The sequence below is a fragment of the Pinus tabuliformis genome, chromosome Q (genome assembly GCF_031772625.1).
Source record: "Pinus tabuliformis cultivar Carrire ecotype Pingquan chromosome Q, CPIR1, whole genome shotgun sequence".
NCBI classification, from domain to species: Eukaryota; Viridiplantae; Streptophyta; class Pinopsida; order Pinales; family Pinaceae; genus Pinus; species Pinus tabuliformis.
Window position 1 is genome coordinate 1232438324 of NC_142296.1, and position 19616 is coordinate 1232457939.

The 19616-nt window shown below is 35.3% G+C and overlaps 1 protein-coding gene across 1 annotated transcript in view; it reads left to right on the forward strand.

Annotated features, from left to right (window-relative positions):
• Window positions 1–3044, forward strand: part of LOC149224268 (pectinesterase-like) — a 17438-nt gene extending 14394 nt beyond the window's left edge. The window contains exons 2-4 of the mRNA XM_089388134.1: window positions 127–586; window positions 2377–2505; window positions 2744–3044. Of these exons, the coding sequence (XP_089244260.1) occupies window positions 127–586; window positions 2377–2505; window positions 2744–3044 (890 nt within the window). The remainder of the gene's footprint in view (window positions 1–126; window positions 587–2376; window positions 2506–2743) is intronic.
• The last annotated feature ends 16572 nt before the right edge of the window (window positions 3045–19616 follow it).

A 19616-nucleotide genomic window follows, 5' to 3' on the forward strand; every position in this document is an offset into this window, starting at 1 on the left:
GAATCATAATAGAAAGATTTTGACTGCTGCAAGAGCATTATCAATGGCTGGAGGTAATTTATTTTTACTGGGTATTAAACCTTCATTCCAGTTTTACGATTCTTTAAGTTTTTATTCCGCATATAGAATCATTGTCAAAGCTTACACAACTCGCTTTCCATGTACAATCTTCATACCCGATCGAAAAACGACGCCTGTTGTCTACGGGCGATCAAGCCGCGTTTAATTCCCACTACGGTCGCGTTGAAGGAGATGGATTCCCAGAATGGGTGTCGGTGGGGGACCGAAGGTTGTTACAGTCGACGGACGCACAAGAAAACGTGGTGGTTGCCCAAGACGGTTCCGGAAATTATCGAACGATCGGGCAAGCAGTAAAGGCTGTGCCTCAGCAAAGCAATAAGAGATACGTCATCTACATCAAGGTGGGTGTTTACCAAGAGACTGTCAATGTTCCCACGTCGATGCCAAATTTAATGTTTATTGGAGACGACAAGGATCGAAGCGTGGTTACGGGAAGCAAGAACGTCGTGGACGGTTCGACGACGTACAGCGCCGCAACTTTTGGTAAGAGTTGTGAAAATATCTAGTTGGTCTGAGCAATCGAAAGCGTTTGTGTGCCATTAGTCAAAAAAGAGATTAATGATTTCTTAAAATGCATTTTAATTATGGAGGGGCATTTTTATTTTGGGATAGAATTTTTAATTTTTTTATTTAATCGTTGATAATTTTTAGTTATTTCGAGGGTTTTTAATTGTGGATAATTTTTAATTACCGAGTATTAATTTGATTTTTACGGAGTATATTTAGAGATATTTTAAAGGTAATTTTACATATATATAATTTAACTAGTATGATTATATCTTATATAATTAATAAAGATGATAAATATTGAAATAGTTATTTTATAAATTATAATTTTATTTTAAATTATTATTAATATGTATAATATATATATATTAAGTGTATATATATATTTTTAAAAAGTATGTAACAATATTCTTTATTAAATCATCTAGACAGGTTATATTTGGTTTTATTTAATTTGTATTTATAACATTGAATTTTTATTATTTACTAGGACAACTATGTTAAAAATATTAATAAGGTTGATATAATTAAAAGCTTTATAAATATAACTAAAAAACACTATTGCAATACAAAGAATGCTCTACCAATGCATATAGCTTTAATAATGTACGCATTTACCTGATTAACCATGTATAAAAAGGTTATGGCTTAACTTTAACTTGAGAAAAAAAAAGAATTACATATCTTATTGTAAAATTGACCATTTTGCTAAATAAAATTTCCTGATATATAAATGAATATTATAAATAATAATGATGAACCTATCATAGAGGAACATATTAGAATTGGAATAATCTCAAATGCTTAAGAAACTGGTGGGTGGGGAGCAATGTGGAACAAATTTAATTTTTTAAATTTATTAAAATTAATGGACCATTTTGCTAAATAAAATTTGTTTATATATAAATGAATGTTATAAATAATAATACAGGAACTTATTAAAATTGGAATAATTTCAAATCTCTAGGAATTTGGTGGGCGAGCAACCAAAAGTCGATTCAACCTAACAAACTTTGTAACACAAGGGTTACGCATATGTTGAGCATATTCCCTTGAGAATCAATCTAGGTCCTCAATTAAAAAAATAAAAATAAAAAATCAACAAACTCTCATCCACCTTAAGTTGAAATAAGAAGCTTTCTGCAAATATAGTTTTGTTATATTCTAAAATGTAAAGTGAGTATATTGATACTTATTCCAAATTGATGTTTACTAGCCATTTAATTTAATTTATATGAATGTAAAGAAAGAATTTTAATGATTTCCTTTTGGTTAGCTTCACATTAAGTATATTGATAAATATGTCTTTTCTATAATAAAATTTTAAGAATTTTAATTTAATTATCAATAATTATTAGATGGATGATTGGGATCTCATTGAATATTTATAGGAATATAAAAAATGAAAAGTTACAATTTAATTTTTTCAATTAAATTTATTAATTTTTTCAATTAAATTTATTAATTTAAAAAAATCATATAAATTAAGTAAAAAAAATTTGGTATTTGATTATTCTTATAGTATTAGGTAGATTAAAATTTAAAATAAGATAAATATCCATTAAAAAAATGGAAGTAAGAATCTTAATTTTATAATTTTGGAATGAAGTAATCCACATTTACCAACAATTTAAATAATTGGGCTAATAGCAGTGGCCACAATATAGTAAAAAATACTGCATGATTGTTATCTTGATTCATTGGAGGGTTTAGTGTTTCGCATCACAATATCTGAAGGAATTCTACAATTTCTCATCTCATTGAACAAATTATGTAATGGTTGTGCAGCGGTGTTTGGGAACGGATTCATTGCAAGAGACATGATGTTCGAGAACACGGCGGGGTCGTAGAAACAGTAGGCTGTTGCACTGCTGGTGGGGGCAGACCAGTCTGTCCTGTACAGGTGCAACATGAAAGGTTACTAGGACACGTTATATGTCTATTCCCTCCGACAATTCCACCGCGAAGTCGACATCTACAACACCGTTGACTTCATTTTCGGCAACGCAGTGGTAGTAATCCAAAACAGCAACATCTTCCCAAGAAGGCCCATCACTGGGTAGGAGAACACAATCACAGCTCAGGGAAGAACGGATCCCAACCAGAACACCGGAATCTCAATTCACAATATCTCAATTCACAATTTTGTTATAAGTGCAACGCCTGACCTTCAACCCGTCGTGGGTTCTGTCCAAACATATCTGGGAAGGCCGTGGAAGGCATACTCTCGCACCGTCTTCATGCAGTCAAATCTCGGCGCCCTCATCAACTCCGCCGGGTGGTTGCCATGGAGCGGAAACTTTGCACTGAGTACGTTGTATTACGGCGAGTACATGAACAGAGGTGCTGGTGCAGGAACATCACAGCGTGTGACATGGCCTGGTTTTCATGTTATCACCAATTTTTCTGTAGCGGCCCAGTTCATAGTTGGGCAATTAATTTCCGGATCTTCCTGAATTTCAGCCACCTCAATGCCATTCACCTTAGGAATTAACTGATAATAATAAATATCACAAAGTGGCAGCTATATTTCTTGTTTTTCTTCTCATGGTTGAAAAAAAGGTTGCTGAACAGTATGAACTACATGCCAGGCACTCACGAAACCCATATTTATGATACCTCTTTTGACTTTCACACATTGATAGTCATGGAGCCTGTAAAGATATTTGAGTTAGTAATCGTAAATTTAATGTAGATAGTTGTAGTAGATCAGATATTTTTGTATATAGTTGGAGTGGTTAAGATGTTTTGCAATATATTTTGTTTAATAAAATAGTTTTGACTCTTACCTTTCTCCTATCATGAACTTTATTTTAGTTATTAATCAGAAATATAATATATGTGGTTCATAAGATATTTTACGATAATTCATTTTGTTAAAACCAAAGATTAGTTATGTAGGTCTTTTTTGGTGGGTAAAGAAGAAAGGTAGACAATATGATTAAATAAAGAAATAATATAATGTCAAATAATAGTGATGGTGAAAGAATTTAATTATCCATATAAATTTAAATTTGCATTTTTTGGTTTCAAATTTTTTGAATTAATATTTTGTTTTGTTTTTAACGTATCAGTATGAAAATAGGTTTTAGGTTTTTTTTGGTATTTATAATTTGGTTTTTTGAGATATCTAATGTGGCAAAAAATGCATTAGTTTTATGGTAAAAATTATGGTATCTCTTTCATCAAGATGAAAACAATTTTTTACTCTCAAGTATTGTGAGAGTTTCTTCAAAATTATTTACTGTGTAAACTAAATTGCTTTCAATGCACTCACTCAAGATGAAAAGAACATATAAAAAAAATAGGAAGAAGAATGTCAAGGTTATTAAATTTGTACAAACAACTCCAAGGATAGCAGTGCCCACAAAGTCCAAACAAGCATGAGAGACTTTACAAAATGCATACAAAGGAGCCAACAAGTAAGATTCCTAAGTTACAATTGTTAAGAAGAGATACTGAAAAATTGTAAATGAAGTAGTCTATTGGATGAATGATTCCTTTACTCACATTATGAGCTTGATTAATAAAATTAGAATTAATGGAGACAATTTTGAACATTAAAGAATCATTTAAAAAATATTGAAATGTCCCTCGATAGATTTGATCTTATTGTGGTAGTCATAATTACCAAATTCAAATTTGAATTCAGAGTCAAATTCTAATGAATAATTTTTAAATTGGAAAAAAGTAGACAATATAGATATTAAAGACTTGGATATATCTAGTTTTCTTTCCTTTAATAATGATTTCTATCAATCTTTTTGTTTCTTGATTCATTTTAAATATAACAATCTAAAACATAGAATTCAAAAACATAGAAAAAAAATAGCACTTCCTTCTGTTAGCCTCTCTCACAAAACAATAATAAATCCAAAAAATAAATTAATTAATTAAATATTCCAAGTTAGGAATTTGTGCCTAACTCTTGGGTTGTTCCTCTAAGATAGGAGTTAGTTTAGGTAACTCCTATATTGGTGTGTGTCTGGTGAGAAATTGTCTCAACCAAAGGAGAAATTATCTTAACCAAAGGTGTCTAAGATAGCACGCACTATCTTGAGAACACTGTCTCTCATCTATTTATTTGTAACACTATATTCAATTATTTGTATGAATGAGAATGAGAGAGAATACAGGCTGAAGCCTTTTTCCGCCAATATTTTGTTTCTGGTTTTTTTAATGTGTGCTTTATCTATTTGTCTAAGTTAATTTCTTTTTCAATATGTGGTATCAGAGCTTTTTTGGTTCTTAGGGCCTATGTGAGTCTATCAGCGTGAAGATCTGTGAAGCTGTTGTAGCATTGATCATTGAGCGTGGAAAGAGCTTGGCGTTGAGGACGGCTCGTTGTTGAGGAGGAGAGCCGAATCTAGTGGTACACTTTGAGCGTTTCGGTCGTGAGACACAGTCCTGTAGAATGACATAGAGATGCATATGTATGGTGGAATATTTTTGCGTAGAAATGAATGTGGGGTATTGCAAACTGAATAAAATTTGGTTGGCCATTGAAGATTGTTTCACATGTAGCAGCGGAAGCATATTTGAAGAAGTGTGACCTCGTCAAGTTAAGGTATGAGGGTATTGTTGTCATTTGCGCATTTTTAAAAGAATTCTACGCCATGTGTCTATTTCCTTGGAAAACTGTCTCCAATTCCTCATGTTCTGCTTCCGCAATCGCTTTCTGTAACGAATTTGATAATCTAGAAAGGTCTCCAATCACAAACAATCGAATATTTTCCCTATTGAAGTTTTGCAGTTCCTCCTTTAAGACAATTTCAAACAATTCCATGAGAAAATTAATTTGTCTTTGGTCGAAGCCAATTGTTTGAAAGCAAACAGTCAGAATTTGGATGCCCAATCATCAAGCAAAACATAGAGAGGTTATGGCGGATATAGCAGTTGGCATTGCAACTGCTGAAATGCACATTCAACGCCCATGATTTGTTACCAGGAGGGATAAAGAAGAATGAAACCCTAGATCTCTGAGAGGATTGCGAATGTAATTGACAAAAAAAAGGGATCTTATGCGGCCAGACCATATAAGCCATTCCAGCGGCCTTGTAATTCTGGAGGATTTTGATCGTATATCAACCTGTCTGGAGTCACCTGTGTGGGAATGTTGTGCAGTAATGTTATTGCAGCGTGGAACTATGACGAACAAGTTGAAGCAACATTGAGATTTGTGCATGCGTGGAAATTATAGGTTGGAGAAGTCCTGTGCGTGAGCATACTTGCCCAAGGATGATATCATAGTATTGTAATGAGTATTTGTGGAGTAAAGCTATGGAAAATTAAAAAATTTTGATCTGGAGCAATGACGCTGTGTGAACGTTAAAAATTTTGCGGGCAAACTGTGCGTGGCTTGTAGCTCGATCTCTCTCTACAAGGAGAACTGCGTCGTTCAGCTCATTGTCGTTGCAACCTTGTCTGTCTGACCGAATCTTATTGGGAGCAGCATCAAATAAAAATTGGATTAAAGATCTAGAAATGGAAATGGAGAAATTATTCCGCATTGCGCTCAGTTAAATTTTGGTTTGGTTGATGTGGATCAGGGATGCTACCGTAGCAAAAGGTTTCTTCAGCGAATAATTATAATTCTCTGGAGTTTAGAACAACATTAACCCAGTGAATTCTTGAAGATCGAACCTCCTTAAGCCATCGTATGGTTGTCTTGGCTTATGTTGTGCCTACAAGTATTTTCTTTGCACATGGAAATAATTTTCCATATGCTTTTTCCACTCATTCTTTTTCCACTCATTCTTTTTAAGAATAAGGCTCAGGTGGATAATTTCAAGAAAGTGAAAAGGTAACTTCATAAAATGGGTCATGTGGATTTTTATTGAAGGTATATGGTTGTCTTCACATGCATAACTTTTTTTTTTGGAATATTTTATTGTTCCATTATAGCAGAACGAACCGTATGGTGCATGTTTGAACACAAAGTTTGAAGTGATGTTTTCACTTTTTTATAAAGTGATATTAAAGTAAAGTTTTTGGAGGAATAAGAGTGGTATGTAATAATGAGGGTATGTTTTAATATTTTGGAGTAATAAGGTTTTTTTTGAGAGTGAGAAGTGATTTTTGTACATTTTGGAGAGATAAGGAGTATATTTTGTAATTTTGGAGTTATAAGTATTTTGTATTTGTAGTGATAAGTGGATTTCTTTGAGAGAATTTTTTTTTGTAATCCAAAGTAATATTTTACTTTGAGAGAGATTTTGAGAGTGAGTGAGTGCAGGTAGTTTTTTGAAGACATTTTTTCTTTCAAAAAGTTCTAGAACTTTGATCTCATGAAGATGTTGTGAAGCTGAGCGATTATGTACTCCAATGTATAATAAAGATATCATTTTTTGTGGTGATTGTGTCCTAGATCCGCCCGAAATTGAATAAGGGGATCTTAGGTACACGAAGAGTGTGTTGATGACGGTGTATGCTTCATGTTGTTGCTTTTTGATTTGTGTCTAGTTTTGACACATAAATGATCTCATTTAACACACATAAAGTTCAATGCAAGCAAGCACAACACTTGTAAAAAATAGTTGCAAGGAAGGATAATTAAGCTCAACACATGCATTTGCGTCACAACAACAAATAATCAAAGTTTTCAACATCAGCATTCTAGCTCAACAAACAATTTCACTCAATACAATCAAGTTCATGAATCTACAAACTCCAATGTTTCAAAGCAATGTCTACATCACTACAATCAAGTTAATGAATCTCTAAACTTCAACGTTTCAGCGCACAGTCTACATCAACATTATTGAACTTGTAATCAAACTAAAATTACATTGAATTATAAGGGTGCATTCTCGGTTGAAACCGACACCCAAGTCTTGAATTGAGTCAAATTGAATTCATTGTAGTGAGTCATTAAATCATTTAGCGTTTTTTAGGTGCATTTTCGACAGTGTTCGACACCCTTCCTTTAAGCAGAATCAAGTGAATGCATGAATTTTAACTCTAAATCAAACAAGCAACAAGTTCACATCTCCTACAAGCGAGCGTGAGTATTCATTCAAGAAATTTGTGTCAAAATTGTATACAGTTCAAACCTTCAAGCGAGTCAGAGTGAAGTTCATTACAACAACCATCAAAGCAACCAAACAAGTTCAACTCTAACACCAATCAGTCAAGTTGAAATTGACATCAAGCGAGCATGGCTATTCATTCAAGTGAGTGTGAAGTCATTCATGCAAATACGATCATCATCAAGCAAGTGTGAATTCCAGAATTTAAGCAAGAAACAAGTGTTCCCAGCAAGTGCAATAAGCAATAAATCAAGCGAGCGTGCCATTCAAGTCCCATAGCAAGTGAGCCTGTCATCCAAGTAACAAAATCAAGTGCAACAGTTCAAAGCACGACATCTACGACAAGAGAGCCTAATTTCAAGTGAGCACGTTCAGATGACGCAACATATTCAGTTGTTAAACATTCTTCACAGTTTGATCATCTCCAGTGATGAAGACATGGTCCACATCAGCAAAGAAACTCTTGCTGATATTTCACGACATCTCCAACAAACACATGAAACCATTGAGTTTCTTCAACTAGAGTCGCAACTACAAAGAGATGAGCTACAAAAAAAGAGTGCTTCTTCTAGGTCATTCAACCATACAGATGAAGATAAAGATGTTGATTCCAAATAACTCATCCAAACAACTTCAAGTGTCGAAGTTGTTCATGATCAAATTCAAATTTCTTCCAAACCCATCATCAAGTGCTGGGAAGAGATTCAAAATAACAAGAATCGACGAGGCTTAGGATATGTCACTGACGGTCCACCAACTTACATATCCCAGATTATTCCAAGCCAATTAAGTTTGTGAGTGTAGGATTTCTTGAACAACACACCTCAGCAGGTTCTGAAAAAGTTGCAGACAAACAGAATTTCATGCAATCTGAAGTTAAAGTCCAACCGAAATGTTCTCATTGTCAAAGAACCGGTCATATGGAAGATCAGTATTTTGATCTCCATCCTTGTTGCCATTGTGGCAAGCCCAATCATTCTTCAAAAAAATGTCGCAACCAACAAAAATTAGCCAGATTGAAGATACATTATGAATGGATCGACCCTTGGGAATGGTCATCCACAGTCAAACGGTTATCTTAGTTCTACAACCGACTACAATCACACATAGTACAGCCAGCAGTGAACCGATGATGGTACTCTCTGTTGGGCCATTAATATGTCATTATTATTATCACTTTTGAACACTTATTCCACCCATTTCTATTATTCTTCATTATGTCATTTATTATAATTTATTATATAAATCCATTTTATGATGATTTATGCTTCTATGAATGAATATTATTTATTCTCCTTTATTTCTAATAAATTGATGATTATGCATGATTTTATCAATGGTAGTTTTAATAAATTAGTTGTAACATTATTCACCATTTTCAGCCTCCAAGATAATTTCCAGATTGAAAATTTGATCATTAAAAGTGCCAACTCAGAAATTCGCTGGAATAAGAAGTGACAGTTTTGCGGTTGCGATTCTGAGCAAATGAAGCAGAATCTGGAAAATCCGGAACATGGGTTTTGTCCAGAACGGACCCAATTAACTTTGGCAAAGAACGGTTTGCCCAAATTCGGCTTTTACTGAGAGAAACGTAGGGTTCTTTGAGCACGATTTTCTCATATTTGTTGTTGCGACCGTCCTCCAAATCTCAGCTGCAAAGCCAAATTCATCTTGCTCTTGTTGAAAGCTGGATGGAAATATATCTTCTTGTTTATCAATTGGTTGGAAACAATCCAATTTTGTAATAGAAATTATGTTGTACTTATCTTTATTGTAACTTCTCTCTGATCTCTCTCTATTTAAATGAAAACAGAGATCAGAGATAAGGATGATTTGGGGATTTGAATGATGGAAAAATGATGGAATTGAGGATTTAGAATTAGAGATTTAGAATTGAGAATTCATGATAGGATAGGAGGAAGAAAGGATTGTTTCAGGCTGTAAGTCTCAAAGCTGCTGCTATTGTAATGGTTTTACCATTTAATGATTAATACCTGATTTGGGAGTTGTTGTTCATTCTTTTCATCTGAAGTAGCCCAGCAGCATCCACTGGCGGCTAAGGGCCCAGCCTCTAGTGGAGTACGCTGCTGCTGCTGTGTATCATATCTTTACAATTGCTTTCGTGTGATGGTTTGATTTCCTTTTCATTTCTTTAAATTGTTTGTTCAATAATCTTTTGTTTATGAACATTTCGTTGAAATCATAATTGGATTGCGTCAGTGATAGAATTATTAATTATAACTTGAAATGTCCTGCTGATAATTCTGATCTAATGCTGCGCTATCTAATTAAGACTATGGTTCATTTAATTGCTGCTCATTTATAATTGCAATGGCTATTCAATTAAGTTACTATTCAATTATAACTACGATTGTTGTTGCTTCAATAACTACGATTAATGTTCATGCTGATAGGTTGCTGATTCAATTACATTTATAGTTGTTGTGTCTTTCTAATTACTTAGTTTTGTTGTTCGGTTCCATTTAAGATTGCTGTTTAATTCTAGTATTTTAGCATTGCTATTCCTTTCCATTAATAAATCATTTTTGTTAGATGAAGCTTTGCTGTTCATTTCTGTTGATTCATTGCAAGAGTGCTTTTAAAGAGTTTTCCTAGTTTACTTTCAATAGCAGCTTTAGTTCAATTTCTATTTCCTTTTGATTGCTTTAAAGCAGGACTGTCAACTGTAGAGAACATTGGTTATTTCTTCCTCGTTCCCAGATTGATTGTCTTGTTCCGGTTTGATTTCAATTGCATCAATATCCAGAGGAATGAGTTATTGCTACTGTATCCTCGATTGATGGTTGTTTGAGTGAATGATTTAGTTTAAGAACATTTCAGTTTCTTGCTATTCCATTTCTTATCTGTCGTTCCATTTTCGGCTATTTGCGTTATCTTTGCTTTGGTGTGAAGAACGATCTGAAACTGTAGTGGGCATTGGCATTTGTTGTCTAGTCCCCAGATTGATGATCTGTTCCTTGATTACTTTTGGTTACATCAGTTTCCAAAGGGATGAGTTATTGCTACTGGACCCTTGACTGATACATTGCTTATTTTTCCGAATGCATGATTTAAGTTTTAAAGTTCTTTGTCGTAAGTAGATTTTATTTCCAGCTTTCATTTACTTTTGGATTTTGAGCACTATACTGCAAAACATTACTCTTGAGTAAATAGCCGCCTCAGACTGAGTACACTCTTGAAAATAAAAGTCGTTCCTGGGTTGATAATTAATGTGAAGGTAATTAGGAGTTCAAAAGACACCTTTTTATCGCCCCACACTCTCATGCAATTGAACGAGGGAGTACAACAGTGAAACTCTCCTACACCTGAAGGGGGGAGTTCAGATATATTTTGGAGAAGATTGTCTCTTCTTTCAGCGGACAAAGGGGGGAAATGTTAATGAAATTGACAAATGGTTGTCAGACTGAAAGTCTCCACAACATCAGTGAAGCAGCCAGTGGGCATCTTCATCAGCCAGTGGGCATTTGTCATCAGCAGTGAGCATCAACAAATTCGCCAGTGGGCGATCAACAGCCAAAGCAGGAGTGAGCAGCGTTCATCATAGCAAAAGCAACATTGAGTTGTTTTTCGACATCTTCAGCCAGTGGGCGTTCATCAAATTGTGTCAGTGGACACCGGATGTTGTTTTCAAATAAAGGACAGTTGGATCCTTTTGCGGCTTGGCAAGTGATGGAGTTGTCAAGCAACATTCAGAGATAAATCAGGCATGCAGCTGATTCATGTTCTCTTCAGATTTGAGTTTTTTCCAGCATCCAGTTTTGGTGGTTTTTTCAGGCAATGTTTTTGAGGATCAACATGAGAACTTGGAAGATGGTTCCTCGTTCTTATTTTGGATTTATCATTGGGGGGGGAATGTTAGCCTCTCTCACAAAACAATAATAAATCCAAAAAATAAATAAATAAATTAAATATTCCAAGTTACGAATTTGTGCCTAACTCTTGGGTTGTTCCTCTAAGATAGGAGTTAGTTTAGGTAACTCCTATATTGGTGTGTGTCTGGTGAGAAATTGTCTCAACCAAAGGAGAAATTATCTTAACCAAAGGTGTCTAAGATAGCACGCACTATCTTGAGAACACTGTCTCTCATCTATTTATTTGTAACACTATATTCAATTATCTGTATGAATGAGAATGAGAGAGAATAAAGGCTGAAGCCTTTTTTCGCCAATATTTTGTGTCTGGTTTTTTTTATGTGTGCTTTATCTATTTGTCAAGTTAATTTCTTTTTCAATACCTTCAAAAAAAAAAAAAACTTCTCAAAATTTAGTAAATCACTACTTATTTTGTATTTAATAACAAAAATCTCTCTTCTTTTCAAGATTTAGTAAATCACTCTTTATTTTGTGTTTAGGAAAGTATATCATTAGCATGTCATGCCCAAGAGATAAAATACATGTGGAATCTTGCTAAATAAGAAACATATACATAACTAAAAACCATGGTTTTTCGAAAATGCCCAATTGAATTTCCCCAAATAATATGCTATTTAAATCAAAATATCTAACTGTATTATTTTTTGCCCAAAAAAGTTTGGTAATTATGATTGCAACATAACACACGTTAAATAATTCAAATATGTCTTGATATCAAATAGAAGAACCAAATGAAAATACATGTGAAATGAATTCAATAAAAAAGTTTAAATGAAAATATATGTTTAAAGTGTTCTAAATTTTTTTCAAAGAACATTGAATTTAAAATACAATTTACTACAATATATATATTATAGAAAAATGATATTTTAAAAAAGAAACATAAATCTATTTAGGAGATAACTAAGAGAATATTAACATGTAAATTACTATACTATATATCATTAAAAAACAATATTATAGAACGAAAAAATAAATTTATTTAAGAAATAGCTAAGAGCCTGTTAAAGAAGAGAGGATTCTAAAATGAAATCTAATGAAGCTATAGAAAATGCAATTTATTTTTTAAATAGATGTTCCGTGAAAACTCCTCATAGCATGATTTTACAAAAAGCATAAATAAAAAAATGTGTTAAAAATATTTGGTTGTATTACCCCATGGATAAAAAAAAGACATAAATACTATGACAAAGGAGAAAATTATGTTTTTATGGAATACAATATAGATTCCAAAACATACCAACTATGCCGTCATGATACAAGAGAGTTAATAATCACTAAAATATGGAATGATGGGTAAAGACCAACAGCAGCACTCGTGTAGCAATACCACCTCAGAGATTATCAAATAACACGAAAGGTATTATCATAGTGATATGCATTGGCATTCAACGTCGAGCACAAGTGTCGCCCAATCAACTTGCCCATTGTTTAGAGAGTCCTTGCTCCCCCATTTATCATGGAGGCATTAAGTAATATACCACCACTTTTCTATACACTAATTAAATATATATATTTTTTGAGGTTACATTAGATTATTGCATCAATCAATATTTCAGAAGGCATATAATTTTATACATTAACAGGATGACATTGTAGAATCTGGTGCTTCTCTTGGAATTGCAAACAGCAAACAACGGACTCTGGAGATGCAGAATTTGGTTAAAACGTACACAGCTGCAACAAGAGGCCACATCATCTTAAAATCATATGATTGCGTGCACGAAAGTGTTTGCTGCTACAATGGCCCAAGCAAAACTCTTACATCTATCCTCAATAATTATATAAATATTGCTCTACCTCTGTACATAGGCTTTAAGGCGATTTTCTCGCATGTCTTAACATAATAGCAATATAATTAATATGGCCCTAAAAAGATTTTATTTTGATATTGTCCTGTATTAACATAATATTGTCATTCAACAATACAATTTTGGTATGGAACGCTAGAATCTAAACTTGTTTGGCCGTTCAACATATATGCCTTGTGTTTGTAAAGGTTGTGTCTCCAATGATTGTATGTCAACCATGAAATATCATCGTGTCGGTCACTGTAGGGTTTCATCTCCAACTTCACTAAAATCAGCATAGGTTAGATTTCTATGCTTTGAAAAATCTATATAATCAAATATGCTAGTTGTCTAACTCTGAAAAACCTATCTAATCAAATGGATGTATGGTTGTTGCTGTTGGATTCTTTTTTCTCTATATTTTCTATCAATAATAGAAGGATGTCCATATCAATTGTTAAATATAGAAATGTACGACCTACACCGAAAGGATTTGGTTGTTATTATTTAATTTATAATGGTGAATGACAAGATATATGGTAAAGTCAAGAGGTATATTTTCTCTCGGTTGGGTCTAGTGGTTCTGGGATGGAATGCATGGTAAAGCCTAAAGATTACGTCTCGGTGTAGGGCCTAGTGATCCTTGGATTTGACTGTGGATGCATGGTAAAGCCTAAGAAACTAGGAGACACTCAAATTCCTCACGGTGTAGGCAGAGAACTCCTGTGGCATCCAGATTGATTGTTATTTTTTTTTATGTGTTCTATGAGTCCCACATTCATGCTTGGAATATTGCACAGGGCTGACTGGCTGAAGAGAGACTTGGCTCAGCCAATCTATGCTTGGGTGGAATGTGGTAGTCCCATCTCCGGTTGGTTCATTGCATTTATTAATAAGAAATTCATTCTCTTGATTTTCATGTGCAAATGTACTGATGTATATATGGGTTTTGATGGTTCATATGTTTATGGTATTTCTACTCCTATTATGTTGGTTATATTTATGTGTTGTGGCAGTAGTTATGTATGGATCTCATCATGTTTTTAATTGTTTATGAATGTATAATGTATCTGTGTCCTAATAAATGATAGGGAAATGTATTACACGAGGAAACAATGGTTCATGAGGATTCTCATATAAGTATGAGATCGCTAAACTTAATTATGTTGTTTACACCTGTAGATTACATGTTGATGATATAATTGGCAAAATATCTGGCATGGCTAGTAGGGGTCTAGATATGGTCTTGTTCAGTTCATTGGTTTGGCCTCATTATTTACCTGTACTTTTACCGGTTTTAAGTTGTTATCCAAGTTTGGGCAGTGTTTTGGGTTGTGGGCCTGAAAAGGTGGCTCAAATCCTAGAATTCTTACCAAACAGAGCATTAGCCTAGAGACTAATGCATTTGGCTAAGGGCTGGAGAGCATTGTAACTCGCTTGGGCTGTGTCTGTGGACCATTACTCTGGCCTAGGTTGGTTAAAACTTTAGTAGGACCCAGGGGCAAGCAGTCTAAAGTGCTTGTTGGGTTCCTGTGGGTCCTGAGACTGGTGTTGGATGTCTATGTGTTATAAATCCATCGATTCCACTTCCTTAAGGTCATCTAGGAGGTCAAATCTCATCATAGTAGCCTCTCATCGCATGTCTACCCCGGTTAGCTAGTTACTTGGGTAGATGTGGGAGGAGGGTGTTACAGAGTTGTATCACGGCAAGGTTCAACTCTTGAACTCGATGGGTGGTGTATTGATCATGCATGCATGTCAGTTTCATGTGTGTCTCTTAAAATTTCATACCATGTGCTTGTTGCATTGGCTTGATTCTTGATTATGGTTGTAGTATGGTTATCATGGAGATTTTGATATTGATTTTGTGGCATACATTTGTCATAAGCATGTGACTGAATGTATATGGATTATATGTCACTTATATGTTGATTTTATTCTGCCTACTTACACCCTTGTATGTTTGGTTACATTCTTGAATATTTTGATTGCCTGTATCAGTCTTGTAGGTTGATTACAAGATTTGATCACTTATGCTTGACTACATGTGCTTATCAGTATGTGTAGTTGGTTTGGCATTGCTTATGCATATTGTTGGTTGCATTCAGAAATGTGTACAATGGAGTAATGGTTGATGTCATGCATGAGGTCATAGCATGCATTGTTGATATGGCCTTGCATCGATGACTGAACCATAACTAGAGTGATGCTTATGTGTTTATACATTTATTATGTATGTCTATATGTTGTTATGATTATGTTATACATGTACTACACTGATTTGGTGATCTTGCAGACAAGGTATCCTCCTCGAGCTACACTAAAGTACGTGGATTTATTGCATTGTAGGAAGAAATATCAAATGGCTAGCAAGATGGTTGACTACAAAGACTCTCCCTATGAATTCGAAGAGAAGTATGGTGTTGGGAATCCTTTTGATTTGGCAGTTACGCTGAGAAGATGAAAGAAAGATATAAGGAGTTGCAAGGCAAATATTGATCGGATCATATAGGCATAAGAGAAACAACGGAGGTTAATGTTATACTTCTTCAAAGTTTGTCAGACTTGCAACAATAAGGGCTACTTTGGGTCAGCCATGGACAGGAGGATGGAACTAACGGGGCATATGGCAACAAACCTCCTGGTAGACACAGGTCAGATAGATCCGATATAGTGAGATATGGCAGGTTTTTGGACACTCCAGATAGGAGTGGTGATGTTCACAAGTACTATTCTAGTTATTGTTCTGATAGACATAATCGTCATCATCACTATCATCCTTATAGGAAGAATGATAGGGGATACTTTCCAGATTCAAGAAATAAAAACCACCTACTTTTGATGGAGATGTGAAAAATCCGCAAGATGCAGAGGTTTGGATACTTGGAATAAAAAATTCTTTGAGTTGCACAAGTACATGGATAACATGAAGGCCAGGGTGGCTATCTTCAGTTTGAAAGGTAAAGAAGACATCTGGTGGGACTATGTTAAGTGGGTTAGAGACATCAGGACAGATGACTTGAACTGGCGGGAGTTCATGAGGCTTTTCAAGAAGAAGTACTTGTTAGAGAGGTACTATGACAGTAAGACAAAAGAATTCTATGAGCTAAAGATGGGATCAATGATAGATGAAGAGTATACGACCAAGTTTCTAGAGATATTGAGGTATGTACTGTATCTTACTGATGAGAAGGCTAAATTTCAGATACTTTTCAGTGGTTCGCCATTAGTATTTAAAGATCGGATTGAGTATGATGAGCCTCAATCACTTGAGGAATTAATTAGGAAACTGAAGCATTGCTATGAGCAATAAAAGCATAAGAATGAATCTCAACATGGATGGAAAGGAAAAGAAAAAGGTAGAGGTAAATGGAAGCTTTAGAGGACCAGGCCTCAGAATGTAGATGGGAAGGAAAATATGGCACCACAAAATAAGTTTAATACAACTAGATAGTGACATGGGTCAGAACAGCAAGAGCATAGAGGTGAGGGCACTAGTCAGTTGGAGTGTTGGACATGTGCTGAGGAACACCTTAGAAGAGATTGTTTGCAACATCATGGTGGAAGGCCTAAGATATATAATGCATAGGAGGTGCAGCCTGTTGGGGATGTTAGTCAAAGTATTCCACGTATCTGTGCAGCAGTGGACAACATGCAAGCAGAACACCATGCATCTATCAGTGAGATGGATGGCAAGCTTTGTTATCAAGTTATTTCTATTTTGATTGACCCTCGATCTAATTATAGCTATGTTAGTCCTGATTTGGTGGATAAGTGTGGTTTGAGAAAGGAATTGCATGCAGAGTCTTGGTTAATACTGTTGGCTACAGGTACAAGGAAGAGAGTTCATCATTGGGTAAGAGCTTGCACATTTTCCTTAAATGGTATGCCCACTGCAACACATTTGAATGTATTACTGTTGGGGTCATACAATATGTTTTTGGGCATGGATTGGTTGTATCTTCATATAACCAAGATAGAATGCTATGACAAAGATATTGAGTTTGTTGATGACAATGGAGAACCAAGAGTCTTATAGGGTAAGAAGAATGCCACATCAGTTAGGATGGTGACAATTATGCAAGCAAAGAGTAGCCGTAGGAAAGGGTGTGTTTTATTTGCAATACACATTTATAGTGATAAGGGTAAGGAGGTTTAGGAGGCAGATGTGTTGAGCAGGTGCCCAATTTTGCAACAGTTTCAGGATGTATTTCTTGAGGCCATTATAGAGTTTCCACCTCATAGGGAGGTAGACTTTTCCATTGAGTTAGTGTCAAGGGTAGCTTGAGCATCAAAAACACCTTATAGGATGAGCACAACTGAGTTAGTTGTGTTAAAGTTTCAGTTGAAGGAAATGTTGGACAAGGGATACATTAGGCCAAGTGTATTACCTTGGGGTGCATTGGTCTTGTTTGTGAAGAAGAAAGATCGTACCCTAGGGTTATGCATTGACTAGAGAAATTTGAACAAAGTGATAATCAAGAACATGTACCCTTTGCCGAGGATCGATGACTTGTTATATCAACTGAAGGGAGCAGTAGTGTTCTTGAAGATTGACTTGAGATATGGATACCATCAAGTATGCATCAAAGAGGAGGACATTTACAAGAATATGCTCAGGACTAGGTATTGGCATTTTGAGTTTGTTATTGTTCCATTTGGCTTAACTAATGCTCCAACTACATTCATGTGTTTGATGAATAGTGGTTTGCGTCCATATTTGGATAAGTTTGTTATTGTGTCCATCGATGATATACTGGTATATTCTGAAGATGAGGAAGAGCATGCTAAGAATTTAGCAGCAGTGTTGAGGTTGTTAAGGGAGCATCAGTTGTATGCTAAGCTTAGCAAGTGTAGTTTCTTCCAGAGTGAGGTACATTACTTGGAACATGTTGTCTCCAAGGAGGTCATTGCAGTAGATCCGGAGAAGATAAGGGCCATCATGGAGTGGGTGGCTACTAAGAGTGTGGATGAGATAAGATCTTTCATGGGTTTGGCAATCTACTATAGGAGGTTCATCGGGAAGTTCTCATTGATTTCTTATCCTATCACATCATTGAAAATGAAAGGTAAGAAGCTCAAATGGACAAAGGAGTGTGAGGTAGCAGCTTAAGTAGTTGTTGACACATGCACCAGTGCTATAGATTGCAGATCCAGACAAAGAGTTTGTGGTATGCACAGATGCATGCAAGAGAGGTCTTGGTGGAGTTCTTATGCAGGATGGACATGTGGTATGTTATGAGTCCTGGAAACTAAACGAGCACGAGCAGAACCACACGACACATGATCTTGAGATAGCAAAGATTATACATGAATTGAATATGTGGAGACACTATCTTCTTGCCAGGAGGTTTGTATTTATGAGTGATCACATTGGGTTGAGGTATTTGTTTGACCAGCTGAATCTGAATGCCAGACAGGCAAGATGGTTGGCCACGATCAACGATTTTGACTTCAAGATCAGGTACATCAAGGGAAAGAGAACATAGTGGCAGATGCTCTTAATAGACAGGTATAGTTACATCACTTGGAAGCTATGAGATCCTATGGGATAGACTTACAGGATAAGATCTTACAGGGAGGTCACCTGGATGTAAGGTATATGGTGATTGTGCACAGGTTGTAGCAGGATGTTGGTACATGCAACAATATAGGTATAGGTACAGGCGAAGAGGGTATGAATTATTGTCTTACAACAGATGGATTGGTCAAGTTTCGAGACAAGATATATGTATTGGATAACAATGGGCTCAAGAAGGTGATATTGAGGGAATTTCATGGAAAACTGTATTCAGGAAACACAGGTTATCAGAAGACACTAACGAGAGTAAAGAGATATTATTATTGGCCAAATTTGAAGAGGGATGTAGTAGAGTTTATGGCAAGGTGTTTCGACTATCAACGAGTGAAACTAGAATATAAACATCCATGTGGACTACTACAAGTGATCACGATTCCAGAATGGAAATGTGAGGTTGTTTCCATGGATTTCATCACATGGTTGCCAAAGACAGTGAAACAACATGATTCCATTATGGTCATTGTGGATAGGTTAACAAAGGTTGCACACTTCATTCTGGTGAAGTCTATGTTCTCAGTTAGTGACATGGCACAGGTATTCATCAGAGATGTGGTCAGATTGCATGGTGTTCCAAAGAATATTGTGTCAAAAATGGATGCAAAGTTCACTTCCAAGTTCTAGAAGGAGTTATTTTCAAGTTTGGGCACAAATTTGACCTTCAGCACAACTTATCATCCATAGACAGATGGACAGATAGAGAGGGTCAACAAGATATTGGAGGACATGTTGAGGATGT